At 41.4% G+C, this 14408-nt stretch overlaps 1 protein-coding gene across 1 annotated transcript in view; it reads right to left on the bottom strand.

Annotated features, from left to right (window-relative positions):
* LOC109840092 (3-oxoacyl-[acyl-carrier-protein] synthase I, chloroplastic-like) overlaps window positions 1-14408 on the bottom strand; it is a 47500-nt gene that overhangs the window by 27255 nt on the left and 5837 nt on the right. Inside the window, 1 exon segment of the mRNA XM_020408599.1 lies at window positions 2706-3064. Within this exon segment, the coding sequence (XP_020264188.1) occupies window positions 2706-3064 (359 nt within the window).

The following is a 14408-nucleotide window of genomic DNA, read 5'->3' on the forward strand; positions in this document are numbered from 1 at the left end:
ATCATTCAGGACCCTTCTTCTCTAGCTAGTAGGGTTTTGAAGAGGAAGTATTTCAGGGACTCAGACTTCCTTTCAGCTGGTGTCAGCCCTGACCACTCTTATTTATGCCAGAGTTTTATCTGGGGGAGAGAGCTCCTGGGTCGAGGTCTGAGATGGAGGATAGGTGATGGACAGAGTGTCTCTATCAGTGCTGACTCATGGATCCTAAGGCCTATTTCTTTCAGGCCAATCACTTCTCCGGTCGACCCTTCTAGAAGGGTGGCTGAGCTGATCTCTGCTTCGGGTACTTGGAATCATGAGCTGATTGCTACCTCCTTTTGGAAGATAGATCGGGAGGATATTTTATTTATCTCACTGCTGCCTTCTTCTATCCCTGACAGAATCATTTGGCATTATGAGGAGAAAGGGTGCTACACAGTCAAGAGTGGATACTAACTTCTTCGCCACACTATGCCTAATAGTGCTTCTACCTCGAATTCTAGGGTAGCGAAGTGGTGGTCCTTGATCTGGCATGCGGAGATCCCACCGAAGATTAGAGTGTTCCTTTGACTTTTGTTCTATGATGTCATCCTTACCTCAGCTAGTTTATCTCGCAGGGGGATCTCTGTGCCCCCTAGTTGCCGCCTTTGCTCTACTGTCTTTGAGACCGCCCTTCATATCTTCACTGTCTCCTCCTTTGCTCGTTTAGTATGGGAGTCCTTAGATCTTTGGGAAGTGATTAATGGTTTTCGAGGCACGTCTTGTGGTGATTTTCTTTTCCATCTCACCGTTGTTTGCCCTGGGGACTCTCTGGCTTTGGCTTTCACAACCATGTGGTTTATATGGGGGAAAGGAATATGCGTTTTCATGGTGGTGGTGTTAGAGAGGTCTCGGTCTTGGTGACTCGGATTCTCTGTTTTGTGGAGGAAGGGGATAGAGTTAGTGGTCTCTCCCGTGACATTGTCACCCACTCCAAATGGCCTTCTACTTGGTATCCCCCTACTCCTGGTTTGCAGAAGCTTAACACAGATGTTTTTGTTCCTCTGGAAGGAGATATTACTGGTTTGGGAGGTGTTATTCGGGATCACCATGGACATGTGATTGGTTGCTACTTTATGGGAATCAGGGGTCCTATGTCTGTGGATCATATAGAGTTGTTGGATGTCCTGGAAGGCATTCGCTTTGTTCGGCGTATGAACTGGAGGATTTTAGTGGTAGAAATTGACTCTCTAAAGGTTGTCTTCTTGGTGGACTCTCCTTCTCCTTTTCCTCCCTTGACTCCTATTGCAGATGAAGTTCGCGCTGGTCTGACTATTACTTGCTGCTCTAAAATTTCTTATGTAGTACGCATTGGTAATTAAATTTGATTATAGGGTACCCTACCTGCCATTTCAAAAAAAATTAAATTTGATTATAGGGTACTTGCATGTTTAATTAATTTTTTATTATATGACATGTATTTTAAATAAAAATCCATGTTGCTAAATATAATTAATTTTAAATTGTTACAATAAGACTTTGATAATGCCCATTTAATTACACCTAAACCTCCATTAATTAAACTCAACTCTTTTCCTAATCATATGTAATCAAATCCCTCTCACCTTAATTTTATTGAGAGATATGTATTTGAGACCATTGATAATGAGTTGATTATACATAAATTTAAAAATATGAAAAATCATCAATGACAATTGTAAATGTCTTATCCTTTGATGTATTTAATGAATTTATTTTACTAGATTTATACGTATTATATTTATTTTAGGGTAAAATTCACAAATTTCATTTAAATTTGTTAATTTTGGAGATAGGCCCCTTTATTATTTTAATAAGTATAAACTCCTGAGGTCCCCCCCACCCAAAAGAAAGCACCAACCCTTCAATCAGGAAAAAGGTAAAAAAAAAATCGTATTCCACTAAGCTCCTCGAAAAAGTTTCACTATAATTCCCCAGAATTACTCTATGAAGACTTTACACATCACGTATCAAGCACACGAGAAATACCTCTCAACACTCATAAAATCCACCATTTTATTCTTTTTATTATATCAATTATGTTTTTTTTAATGTATGAGTGGTATTTTTGAATTTTTTTGGATTGTGCTTGGAACATGACAAGTTATATTTGAGGGTGTTAATCTAGGGAGTTAAAGCAAGCAATTTTCAATGGGTTGAGGAAATTTGAACAAGTTAAGGGGGCTATGTGAAACCCCGTGAAAGCTAGGGGGTTTTGTTCTTATTATACTAGTTTAAGAAGGTTATCCTAAAAACCGCGAAACATAAGGGAAGTTTGTGAAATTTAACCTTTAATTTATCGCCCCCAGTATTCCGCAGTTAATGGCTCCATCACTGTAAATCTTTATAGATTAAGGAATATTTTTGTTTTTTTAGTCATGTACTTGGCATGTGACATACTAAACTTGACAGTGTTACTTTGTGGGTTGAATAATAAATCTCCAAGGACTTCACTTGAATGGAAAAGTTCATTGAGGTTATGTGTAAAACCCCTTAAAGTTTGGGGCGATTTGTGAAGTTAAAATATTTAGGGCGAATTATCTGCAAAACCCCCAGAGTTAAAGGGATTTTTTGAAACTAATCCTGAAAGAAAAACGCATGCTGCACAATCAACTACCCTTTTTATTTTCATTCATTCATTCATTCATTATTATTATTATTATTATTGATTTTGAAGTTAGAGGATGATCAGAAGGGGATCAACATACTTTTCGCAGTACGTCCGGTCCAAGGCTAGCATTCTCAAGTGCTTTGCTTCCAGCAACCAGGCAATATCTCCAGCAGTCATCGAGTCTGTTATCTCTTTTCTTAGCGATATAACCATCCGACGAGAATCCCCGGATCTGGGCTGCGAACCGAACACCAAAAGTCGACGCGTCGAACTTGTCGATCATACAGACGCCGCTCTGCCCTTCCAACAGCTTGCTGTAGAAATGATCCACTTCGTTTCCGAAGACAGAGACGGCTCCCATCCCGGTCACCACGATTCTCTTCATGGGGTCTTTCTCTCTCTTCGGCGCCGCTGTAGTCGGGGATGCCATTGATTTGATCTTGTGTGTTCTTATAGCTGAAAGGTTATTTGGATGCAATTTGAAAAACAATCAAAATCAATACAGCAATATAAACTCATATTTAATAGCTTTTTTTTCGCAACAAGGTATGTACGTAACTGTCCCCATCTACTGTAATATTGATCAGTATTTGCAGTTAACTCTCCTCGTATCTATATGTGACTAGCACTTACCAGCCTTGAATTTGCATTTTGAGAAGCATAAGTTGCAGATAACCCCCCTTATCTCTTATGAAGTGAAGGGTAGGGGTGATCAGTGCTACTCAACACGTAGATAATGGGTTTATGTGCAATTTACCAATATAGATTATTATGACTTCACATTTTTCAATACTCGATGATCAACTAATATTGCCATTATGTTATATGTTTCATATTAATTAGATCATACTCCTTATTTTATTTTGTGCTAAATGTCTGTTTGTACCCAGAAAAAGTTGTAAATTGTTCAGGTAATATAAAGCATGACTTTTGAGATATTAAACTCTTCTTTGTTCACCTCCATTAAAAATACTCTTGACAAAAATGAAGTTATTTTTTTATACTGCTGGCTCACAGGTCCTGACATCGTATCAAAACTGGATTTTGGCCACGTAGAAGAAACGTCCGTGTCTGCCCCAGTGTACAACGGAACCGAAAGCACATTCTTATAATGTTTCCTATTAAATGGATACCGAGTCAAAAGTGTACCGAGCAGTTCTCGACCTCATAAGAGTTTGAGTGGACCTTTTTGTACACTGTGTATGATCAGTATCTACCATTAATTGTGGCTACGTCTCATAGTAATTATACATCAACGAGAACTAGAAAATATGAGTCATATATAAAATTTATGGAAAATGCTAACACTTGAAATGCTATACTACTAGATTGTATCAGAATACCCCTATAAAATAGAGTGATCAATACACTCCAAAAATGGCGGCAGCTAACTATGCCCTGCCCCCTTATCAACGTGTGGGTCACTTGTTTTTATTTACCAACGTTTCTTATAGCCCATCTAGATAGACCAATATAAAAAAGCCTTCAATCTCAATAAGCTAATAGTAACTATCGTCATCCCTTCAATCAAAATAGTCACGATCACTCATACCTTTGCTCCGCCCTAAGCTTCTCCTTCAATCCGCTCATCCCTTTGATTAAAACCCTAAGGCGGCGATCGCTCTTCTCCATCCATGGCCGTGCTCAGTCCCTAAGGAGATCGAAACCCTAAGGCGATAGAAACCCTACGTCAATCAATGTACACGTGTTTTGAAGTTGTAGACTATACCAACTTATTACTCACTACTCCGTGTAACTTTACTTATTGGATTTTTAAATTTGAATCTTTTCAGGACAAAACATGGTCAATGTAAATGCTTAGATTTCAACCTGTTGCTTCTACCTATTACTTACCACTATTAATAGACTGATGTTTGACAAAGTTAGATATTATAATATAAGTACCTGATGATATAAGTACAACAATCAAGTACAGGCTTATTTCAATAAGCCTTGTAGATTTTTGTTATTAAGTCAAATAAAAATTGTATCTTAGTAGTTATACTTTATCTGCCTGGTCTCATTCTAATGGGATTCTACATACACTTGATATCTAGGTTACTGAAATGAATATTCAAGAAGATATATGCAAGCAGATTGCACAAGAATTGAGGATAGAATTGTGTCATGAATTCAATTGAAATTGTGTCTTATTAGTTATACTATCATAATATTATGATTTAACCAGTATGCAATTTTATTGCATATCTATTCATAATTTCATATATTTGCAAACATTGGCATGCAATACACTCATACTGTTCAACTTATTGCATACCTATTCATAGTTTTATTGCAATTTTATTGCATAGCTTTCCATTAACTAATCATTTTGTGTAGGCAAAATCTACGAAGGTTCTGAATGCAATAAAGTGTAAGGCACATTTTCATACGACGTGATCCAAGAATTTTGCTCGAAAGAGGGATAAGAAAGCAAGATGCAATCTAATTATAGTTTATACTCTTTGATTTGTTTTATTTTGTTTTTTCTATTCCTAAAAAAGTCAAAATGATGTGTTTCTTGCTGTGATAATATAGGTAGGAAAAGAAGAAGAAAAGGAAATTCGGAGATATAGAGTTCTTCCAAATTAGCCACATGCGAACAGAAGATACATATGTGGGTGATACAACAAAAGGATTTGTGGTAAGTGTAGTTCTAGGATTCAATAATTGAATTCTTTATGATTTTTATTTTATGCATTTTCTACCAAAATCTTTGCTTGCTAGTATGTATTTTGCTAATGTGGGTGATATAACCAACGTCTTTACTTACTAGTACATATTTAAATGGATGAGAACAGCTTGACAGAATTGTCTAAAGATAAGATACTTGTGCTTAAACCATATTTCAAAACCATAGCAACGAACAGAGATTAAGACACAAACATGATGGTTAAATTACTAATAATGAAAAGATAATATTGGTTCAATAGTACCACATTAGGAAATAATAGAGTATATATTAAAAAGGCAAAGAATAAAATATTTTGCACTGAAATAAATGATGGGACAGAATAACAAAACTGGATGTATAAGAATCACAATTATAATTATAAAACTCTAAATATCTTATAGTTTATGTGGCGGATATTTGATACAGACAAGCAGCTATAATATCAAACTGAGCTGCTTATTGATCAGAAATGAGAAAGACCAGAAGCTTTGTACCAATAAATCAGTTTTTCCATGCGACCTTGTCGATCATTGACACTTGGAGGATATTATGGGGCATCACTATGGGACTGCAAAACAACAAGTACCGTGTTTTATCTTAAATATCGGTATTTCGAAGAGTGGTTGCATGTATGACAACCATGTAAACTAAGTTCTAGGCTTCAGCTTTTATGCTGCTTCCTGCTTATATGCGGTAACTTCTAATCATTTCTATATAAGCTATATCTCCAGTAATATTATAGTATAGAAGTATTATGATCATTTCTATATAAGCTATATCTCCAGTAATACTATAAGACGAAGCTGAACTAGTTGTCACAAAATTTGTAAAATATTTATATTCTCTAATATAAAAATATTGTAAATAAATCATTATAAATAAATGCCAACGTCCCTAAAAGCGTTGGTAGTTGCCAAATACACTTGCCCTTTCCATGTTCGAGTCAAATGTGGGGGCCCAATTTGCACACGTTAAGAAAATATCGGAGGTTTTAGTTTCAAACGTTTTAAATTGAAATTTTTATTGTAGTGATACTATTCACATGTGTTAGAAATGGTTAGGTCGAAAGCTTTAACTCTTTTATTTATAGTGCGAATAGTGCGAACCACATCATTTTGGGGTTGTTAGCTTCAACAGAGTTGAACATTTCATGTGGGGGGTTGTTAGCATCACCACGTTGTGATTGAATTTCTCTCTTGTATAAATTGTTGGGCTCTATTGTGATGAAAAGACATCCCCAGCAAAAATCTTTCCTTCTTTAATAAAATAGAAAGCGTGTGTCTTCCCCATTTCCTATGTTTCTTTTAAAACATGTAGAGAAGAATTTTTGAGTCTCTGCAACCCAAGTTTCTGTCATTTGGTATCAGAGCCGCGGTGTGTGAATGCCTAAGATCATGGCAAGATCGGAGTCTCCATCGTCTTCAAGTCATGTCACCGGCGGAGAAGCTACAGCGAAGGAGGGAAGAGAGGAGAGTATTACAGTCAAATACCCAATGTTGACGAGCAGCAACTACCCGGCGTGGTCCATCAAAATGAAAGTCTACATGTAGGCTTAGGGCGTGTGGGACGCCGTCGAGGCTGAGGGTAGAGTCGACAACTGGCGCGACAAGATGGCACTCGCGGCCATCTACCAGGGGGTGAACGAGGAGATCCTCCTTCTCCTCACCGAGAAGACGACAGCCAAAGATGCGTGGGCTGCGTTGAAGTCCATGTAGTGGGGGCCGATCGTGTGACGAGGGCGAAACTGCAGACCCTCAAGACAGAGTTCGAGGCTCTCTGTATGCAAGAAGAGGAGTCCGTCGACGAGTTCGCTATGCGGCTGACCACGGTGGTCAGCAAGATGCGCGCCATGGGGGAGAAGATGGATGACATTGCTGTGGTGGAGAAGGTGTTGTGAGCGGTGACTCCAAAGTTTCTACAATTGCTTCTACATTGGAGCAGTTTGGTGACTTGAGTGAGATGACGGCCGAGGAGGTGTTTGGTCGACTCAAAGCACATGAGGAGCGGCTGCGAGGTTTTGACGACAAGGAGAGTGAGCACTCGCTACTGATCAGGGCTGAATGGGAGGCCAAGGCGAAGAAGAAAGGAGGCGAGGGCTTCGGCAGTAGCTGGAAAGAGCCGCGGCGGTGGTCGTGGCCGCGACCGTGACCGGGGACGTGGGCACGGCGATGAGCGCTCTAACGACTCTGGCAAGAAGTATCACAAGTTCGATAAGGTGAAGGTTCGCTGCTACAACTGTCAGAACTATGGTCACTATGCCTCTGAATGTCGGAAGCCGAAGAAGGAGGAGAGAGCCCACTTTGCTAAAAAGCAACACAACGATGAACCTGCATTGCTTCTGACTGAAGCGTGCGAGTCCTTGTACACGACTCAAGAAGAGGGAGAAAAGATGATGTTTCACGAAGAAAATGTGAAGACGAGACTGAGAAGTGAAGAAGTGGTCTTCGAGACCGACATTTGGTACCTGGATACTGGTGCTAGTAACCATATGACTAGTTGTAGGAAGAAATTCTCAGACCTCGATGAGAAGGTGTGCGGTAGAGTAAAATTCAGAGATGGCTCGGTTGTGGAGATACAAGGGAGATGAACTATCATGCTTCAATGCCAGAATGGTGAGCATAGAACTCTAACAAATGTGTATTATATACCAAAGCTATGCAGTAACATCATGAGCCTTGGGCAACTGGACGAAAATGGGTGAAAAATAGTAATGGAGGGAGGCCATCTGTGCATCTATGATAGGAGCAGTAAGATTTTGGCCAACGTGAGGAAGTCCAAGAATATGTTGTACGTGCTCAACCTCAAAGTGGCTCATCCAGTGTGCTTGATGGGAAGCCTAGGAGACGATGCATGGCGTTGGCATGCTCGGTATGGGCACTTGAACTTTCCAGCCCTGAGGAAGTTGTCCCTGAAGGAGATGGTGATTCGCATGCCTGCCGTAGAGTACGTAACACAGATCTGTGATGGTTGCATCATTGGCAAACACCACAGAGCTCCCTTCCCTCACAGTTTAAGTTTTCGAGCCGACAAACCGCTTGGACTCGTGCATGGCGACCTCTGTGGCCCGATCACACCCGATACACCGGCAGGTAACAAATATTTTATGCTTCTAGTGGATGATCATAGTAGATATATGTGGGTAGAAATGCTGAAAAACAAAAGTGAGGCATTTGATATTTTCAAAAAGTTCAAGGCAAGTGTTGAGGCGGAAGCTGAGAACAAACTGAAGGCATTTTGAACTGATCGGGGAGGTGAATTTACCTTAAATGAATTCACATCTTACTGTGAAGAGCTGGGAATCAAGTGATATCTGACTTCGTCGTACTCTCCTCAACAAAATGGCATGGTCGAAAGGAGAAACCAAACGGTGTTGGGCATGGCAAGAAGTCTATTGAAGAGCAAGCATGTACCAGCGGTATATTAGGGGGAAGCTATGAGGACTGCTGTATATTTGCTTAATCGAGCGCCGACTCAAAGTCTGGAGGGAATGACACCATATCAAGCATGGACGGGAAGAAAGCCGAATGTCCAACATTTGCGTGTGTTTGGTTGCGTGGCACATGTCAAAACAGTGAGCCCACACTTGAAGAAGTTGTCTGATAGAAGTGTACCAATGTTCTTCTTCGGCTACGAACCTGGATAAAAGGCGTACCGGGTGTATGATCCAAACCAGAAAAAGCTACACGTGAGCAGAGACATAATTTTTGATGAAGACAGAGAATGGAACTGGGAGTCTTCCACCACACAAAGTCACAAGATGTACAACTCAAATGAGGCGTTTACAGTGCATTATAAGCCGGTGCAGGTAGAAGTTGAGCAAGAACCGAGAACTCCAGCCTCCTTGGACAGCATGGGACAACTGTATGAAGAACAACTGCAGGAAGAACACCCCAAGAACTCCAGATTACACGAAGGTACACATGATTCCTCAACAAGTTCTAAAAATCCTTTGAAATACCGTAGCTTACAGGAAATATATGATGAGACCCGTGAGGTGGAAGGAGAGGCAGCACTGTGTTTCCTCTCCGTCGAGGAGCCAACAACGTTTGAGGAATCTGAGGATAGTGACTGCTGGAAGAAAGCCATAGAAGAGGAGATTGCGGCCATACAAAGAATCACACCTGGGAACTCGCTGATCTTCCAAAAGGTCATTGGACAATTGGTCTGAAATGGGTGTATAAAGTCAAGAAGAATCCGGAAGGTGATGTGGTCAAGTACAAAGCTCGACTCGTGGCAAAGGGATATGTGCAAAAGCAAGGTGTGGATTTCAACGAAGTATTCGCTCCAGTCGCAAGGCTCGAGACCTTGAGGATGTTGATCGCTTTAGCGGCACAAGAAGACTGGGATGTACATCACATGGACGTCAAGTCTGCCTTCCTAAACTGCGAGCTAGAGGAGGAGGTCTACGTGGCACAACCAAAGGGGTTTGTAGAAGAAGGCCAAGAAGAAAAAGTACTGAGGTTTAAGAAAGCTTTGTATGGGTTACGACAAGCTCCCCATGCTTAGAATTCGAAGCTCAACAAGTGCCTTCAGTCACTCGGTTTTGAAAGGTGTCCTCTCGAGCATGCAGTGTACAAGAAGTGGGAAGGTAGTGCAGTTCAAATTGTGGGGGTTTACGTAGATGATCTCATCATCACTTGATCAAATGTCAATGACATTATGTTTTTGAAGGAGCAAATGAAGAGATTGTTTGAGATGAGTGATCTCGGGCTCTTGAGTTACTATCTTGGAATTAAGGTGAGGCAGGATCCGAATGCAATAACTATAAGTCAGTCGGGATATGCTATGAAGATCCTAGAGTAGCTGAAGTTGGAAAATTGCAACAATTGCCAAGTTCCCATAGAGCCGAGAATGAAGCTGAGCAAGACGGATGCAAGCCCTCCAGTTGACACTTTCATGTACAGAAGTGTTGTCGGGAGTCTATGGTACTTGGTAAACACCAGGCCTGATCTTGCATATTCTGTTGGGTAGTGAGTAGATACATGGAAGCACCAACTATAGCTCACATGGCAGCAATGAAACAGATACTGCGATATGTGCGAGGTACCATCAATCATGGATGCGTCTTTGCAAGAAGGAAGGAGTCAGAAGCTGGGTTGATAGGGTACAGTGATAGTGATCTTGCCGGAGATGTCGATGACCGCAAGAACACCACGGGAGTCATATACTTTTCTTGGTGCAAGCCCAATCACTTGGGTGTCACAAAAGCAAAGAGTGGTGGTGCTATCCTCTTGTGAGGCGGAATATGTAGCTGCCACAGCGGCTGCTTGCCAAGGAGTTTGGTTAGGTCGCCTTCTTGGAGAGTTGATTGGGGAGAAGAACGTGACGACAGTTCTCAAGATCAATAACAAGTCAGCCATTGCTCTTACAAAAAAGCCGGTGTACCATGATAGAAGCAAACATATAGACACAAAGTATCATTTCATACGTGATTGTGTCCAGAAGAAGGAGATCAAAGTGGAGTATGTGAAAACGGGAGAACAACTTGCTGACATGCTAACAAAACCTCTTGGGCATCAAATACTCATTGAACTGCGGACCAAGATCGGGGTAAGAAATGTGAAGAAGACACGACAAGTTTAAGGGGGAGAATGTTGAGTTAAACTTGTTGCACGTGTGAGTGTATGTCTATGTGAGTAGTTTGATTAGTGTGAGTTTATTAGTTTGTTAGAGATAGGACCTAGTCTAGTGGGGTTGTTAGCTTCAACAGAGTTGAACATTTCATGTGGGGGGTTGTTAGCATCACCACGTTGTGATTGAATTTCTCTCTTGTATAAATTGTTGGGCTCTATTGTGATGAAAAGACATCCCCAGCAAAAATCTTTCCTTCTTTAATAAAATAGAAAGCGTGTGTCTTCCCCATTTCCTCTGTTTCTTTTAAAACTTGTAGAGAAGAATTTTTGAGTCTCTGCAACCCAAGTTTCTGTCATTTGGTATCAGAGCCGCGGTGTGTGAATGCCTAAGATCATAGCAAGATTGGAGTCTCCATCGTCTTCAAGTCATGTCACCGGCGTAGAAGCTACAGTGAAGGAGGGAAGAGAGGAGTGCATGACATTCACATGGGTTGAGGAGTGCATGGGGATATTTAATCATTTGAATGAGTGGAGGGGATTATGCCACCTTACTACCAAGCACAATTTTTTTTTTACTTGGTACCAAACATACCCATTTTTCTCATATATATATATATATATATATATATATATATATATGGGAAAAGTGAATCTAAGGTGACACCCTAGGCTCCCACCTAAGGATGCGGTCTAAAATCACATCATTTCCTTTTTTTTACGATCTGCTCCATTGAACTTGATCTACATGTTCTTAAACCCCAAACACACTAATTTTAGGGTGAACCCGTCGTGTTTTGACCCTTTATCCACTCGTTGCAATTTTAACGGTTTCGAATGAATAGAACTTTTTGCACGGCTCAACGAATGGTCAAAACACAACGGGTTCACCCCAAAATTGGTGTGTTTGGGTTTAAGAACGTGTAGATCAAGTTCAACGGAGCGGATCGCAAAAAATTTTAGGAAATGATGTGATTCTAGGCCGCGTCCTTAGGTGGGAGCCTAGGGTGTCACCTTAGATTCACTTTTCCCTAATACATTATACAATATTAGATCGTATTATATTTAATATTATAAATACTATAATAATGTAAACTAAATATTATATATTTTATTATACTTGTGCTATTTAAATGGACGATCCACTCTATTCATCATGATCTAAATGTCTTAAAACATCTATAAAAAAATTATGATGGTTGTGTTATCATAAAAGTGTTAATTTTACTATCACTTAATGCATTAGTAAATACAACCTAATATGCCTAATTTTTGGTTTATATGACATCTGAATCATATAGATCAAAATGAAGGGAGTGGATCGAGTAAATTATTTGTGTATGCAGACCCCATGCGGCCTGATTCAGGTCTGAAAACTTTGGAGGGGGTTTTGTATAATAAAAATTGCCTTTAAATCCTTATCAGAGAAGTTCAGAACAAAACTGCTAAAACCTCGCCCGAAATGGCAAAAAAGGGGGAAACACTGATAAAAAGGGGAAAATACAGATATCTCACAAACCGTAAGGAATTTGGCGAAACGGAGGAAGCGAACCAAAGCCTTCGGCTAGGTTCGGATGGCTCCATCTCGTCGAGATAGGCGATTTTCATATATAATTCGTCCAATTCCGACTTACGGTTTGAAAGTTACGGCCTATTCTTCGATCCATGCTCAGGAGCTCGCCTGCAGCTCGAATTTCGCCTGCACGATCAAGCTCGCCTGCATTCCCGAGTCTGCCTGCAGTCACAAGCTCGCCTGCAGACTCAGCTCGCCTCCAGACCCAAGTCTTGCCTGTGTGGTCCAAGCTCGCCTGTAGACTCAGCTCGCCTGCATTCCCGAGTCTGCCTACAATCACAAGCTCGGCCTTGCAGACTCAGCTCGCCTGCAAGCTCGCCTGCAGACCCAAGTCTGCCTGCGGTCCCAAGCTCGCCTACAGACTCAGCTCACCTGCAGACCCAAGTCTGCCTGTAGTCCCAAGCTCGCCTGCAGACCCAAGCTTCAGACTCGCCAGCTCACTGTCAACTGCCCACTTGGAGTATGGGAGCAGTTACAACAGTGGTCAAATCCCGCAAATCAAGGGAGAGGGCACAATACCCTAAGACTGTCAAGCAGTCGCTCACAGTATGAATGATTGGGCAGGTGTCGAGTCGACCTGAACATTCATAAATACAGCTCACCTCGGCTGTCTGAGTTAAGAGCCGGATCCGCCAGCACCCGACGAGCTGTCCAAGCCCACTCGAGTACTAGAAACCCGCTTTCCCATCTCTCTCGACCTGAAGAGGGAAGACACGGTATTTCAGGCCCGCCGAATAGCCGCTCACGGTACAAGTGGTCAGACAAACGCCAAATCAACCTGCACCCTCATAAGTGCAACTCACCTCACTTGTCCAAGCGAAGGGGGAGAGCCGCCGGCGCTCGGTGGTTGGTCAGATCCCCTCGAGTATCTGACAACCGTCGTCACACATACGAGGAGGGGCTTTCCCGCTCCTACTTGACGTGATGCCAAACACGACTCCTCGAATGACCGCTCATGGTACAGATGAACAGCAGGATATCTCTGAACAATGTATGGTCACATCCCATGATTCAAGGAGCGGCCACGCCATCTCTCCTCTATTTAAGAACCTCGCCCGGCTACAGGAAAGAGGTTCACACATAGTTAATTGATTAATTCAATCAGTTAACTGAACCACTGGCTCTCAACTCCCAACGGAGTCGATGACAAGCTCTCTGCATCACTTTTGCATTGCAGCGCCACTTCCTAGTTCTGGGCCCTGATCGCCGGTGAACTAGAAGACCCAAACTCCATCGAACCGAGTTTCTACTGTGTACTGAAGCTCTCCAGCAACTTCGATCGGATCGTCCAAGGGAAGCAGACTCGGCACGAGCACCGAGCGAGGCGTCCTATCGCTACCGAGGAACCCATGTTAAACAAGGAGGGCATTCCCTCCGCTTCTGTTGTAAATATTTGATTAATTAGTTTGTAATAAGCTTTCTTATCAATACAAACGAGACTCCCTGTTTTTGGGAAATCAAATTTACACCCCACAGATAGTAAAGAAGTAGGACAGAGTTTAGACAAGAAAGTACGTAAAGGGCGCAGTCCATAGGACATGTGGTGTGTCAATGTGAGTCTTGGATCCAACCAAGATATGGAAAGATTTAGGGATTTTTCTAGTCCAAGTGTCCTCCTATTGGCCTCACCACTGTAGTGATGAATTGCCTCCACTGGAAAGTTTTTGAACCCTATACTTCCTTTAGTAAGAGAATTACCTAAGTTTTGTCAGCATGCAGCCTCAGCCTCAAATGTTGACAATTAATTAGAGCGGGCCCCACCTCACTTCAAATCACCGAAAGAAGCAGCAGCAAAGTTTGAAGAGGAAAAAGAAAACAAAAATGGTGGGTCCCACAATATAGTAAAATATTAATATTTTATTATGCATAGTGTTTTTCAAAATCCTATAAATAGGCTCCAAATCCTTAAGAAAATCTCATCCCATAAATAACTTCTTATATAGAAGAGTGAGAGAAAAAATAGAGAGAGTTTCTCCTTGTAAA

Source organism: Asparagus officinalis, chromosome 5 (assembly GCF_001876935.1).
Source record: "Asparagus officinalis chromosome 5, Aspof.V1, whole genome shotgun sequence".
In the NCBI taxonomy this organism is placed as follows: domain Eukaryota; kingdom Viridiplantae; phylum Streptophyta; class Magnoliopsida; order Asparagales; family Asparagaceae; genus Asparagus; species Asparagus officinalis.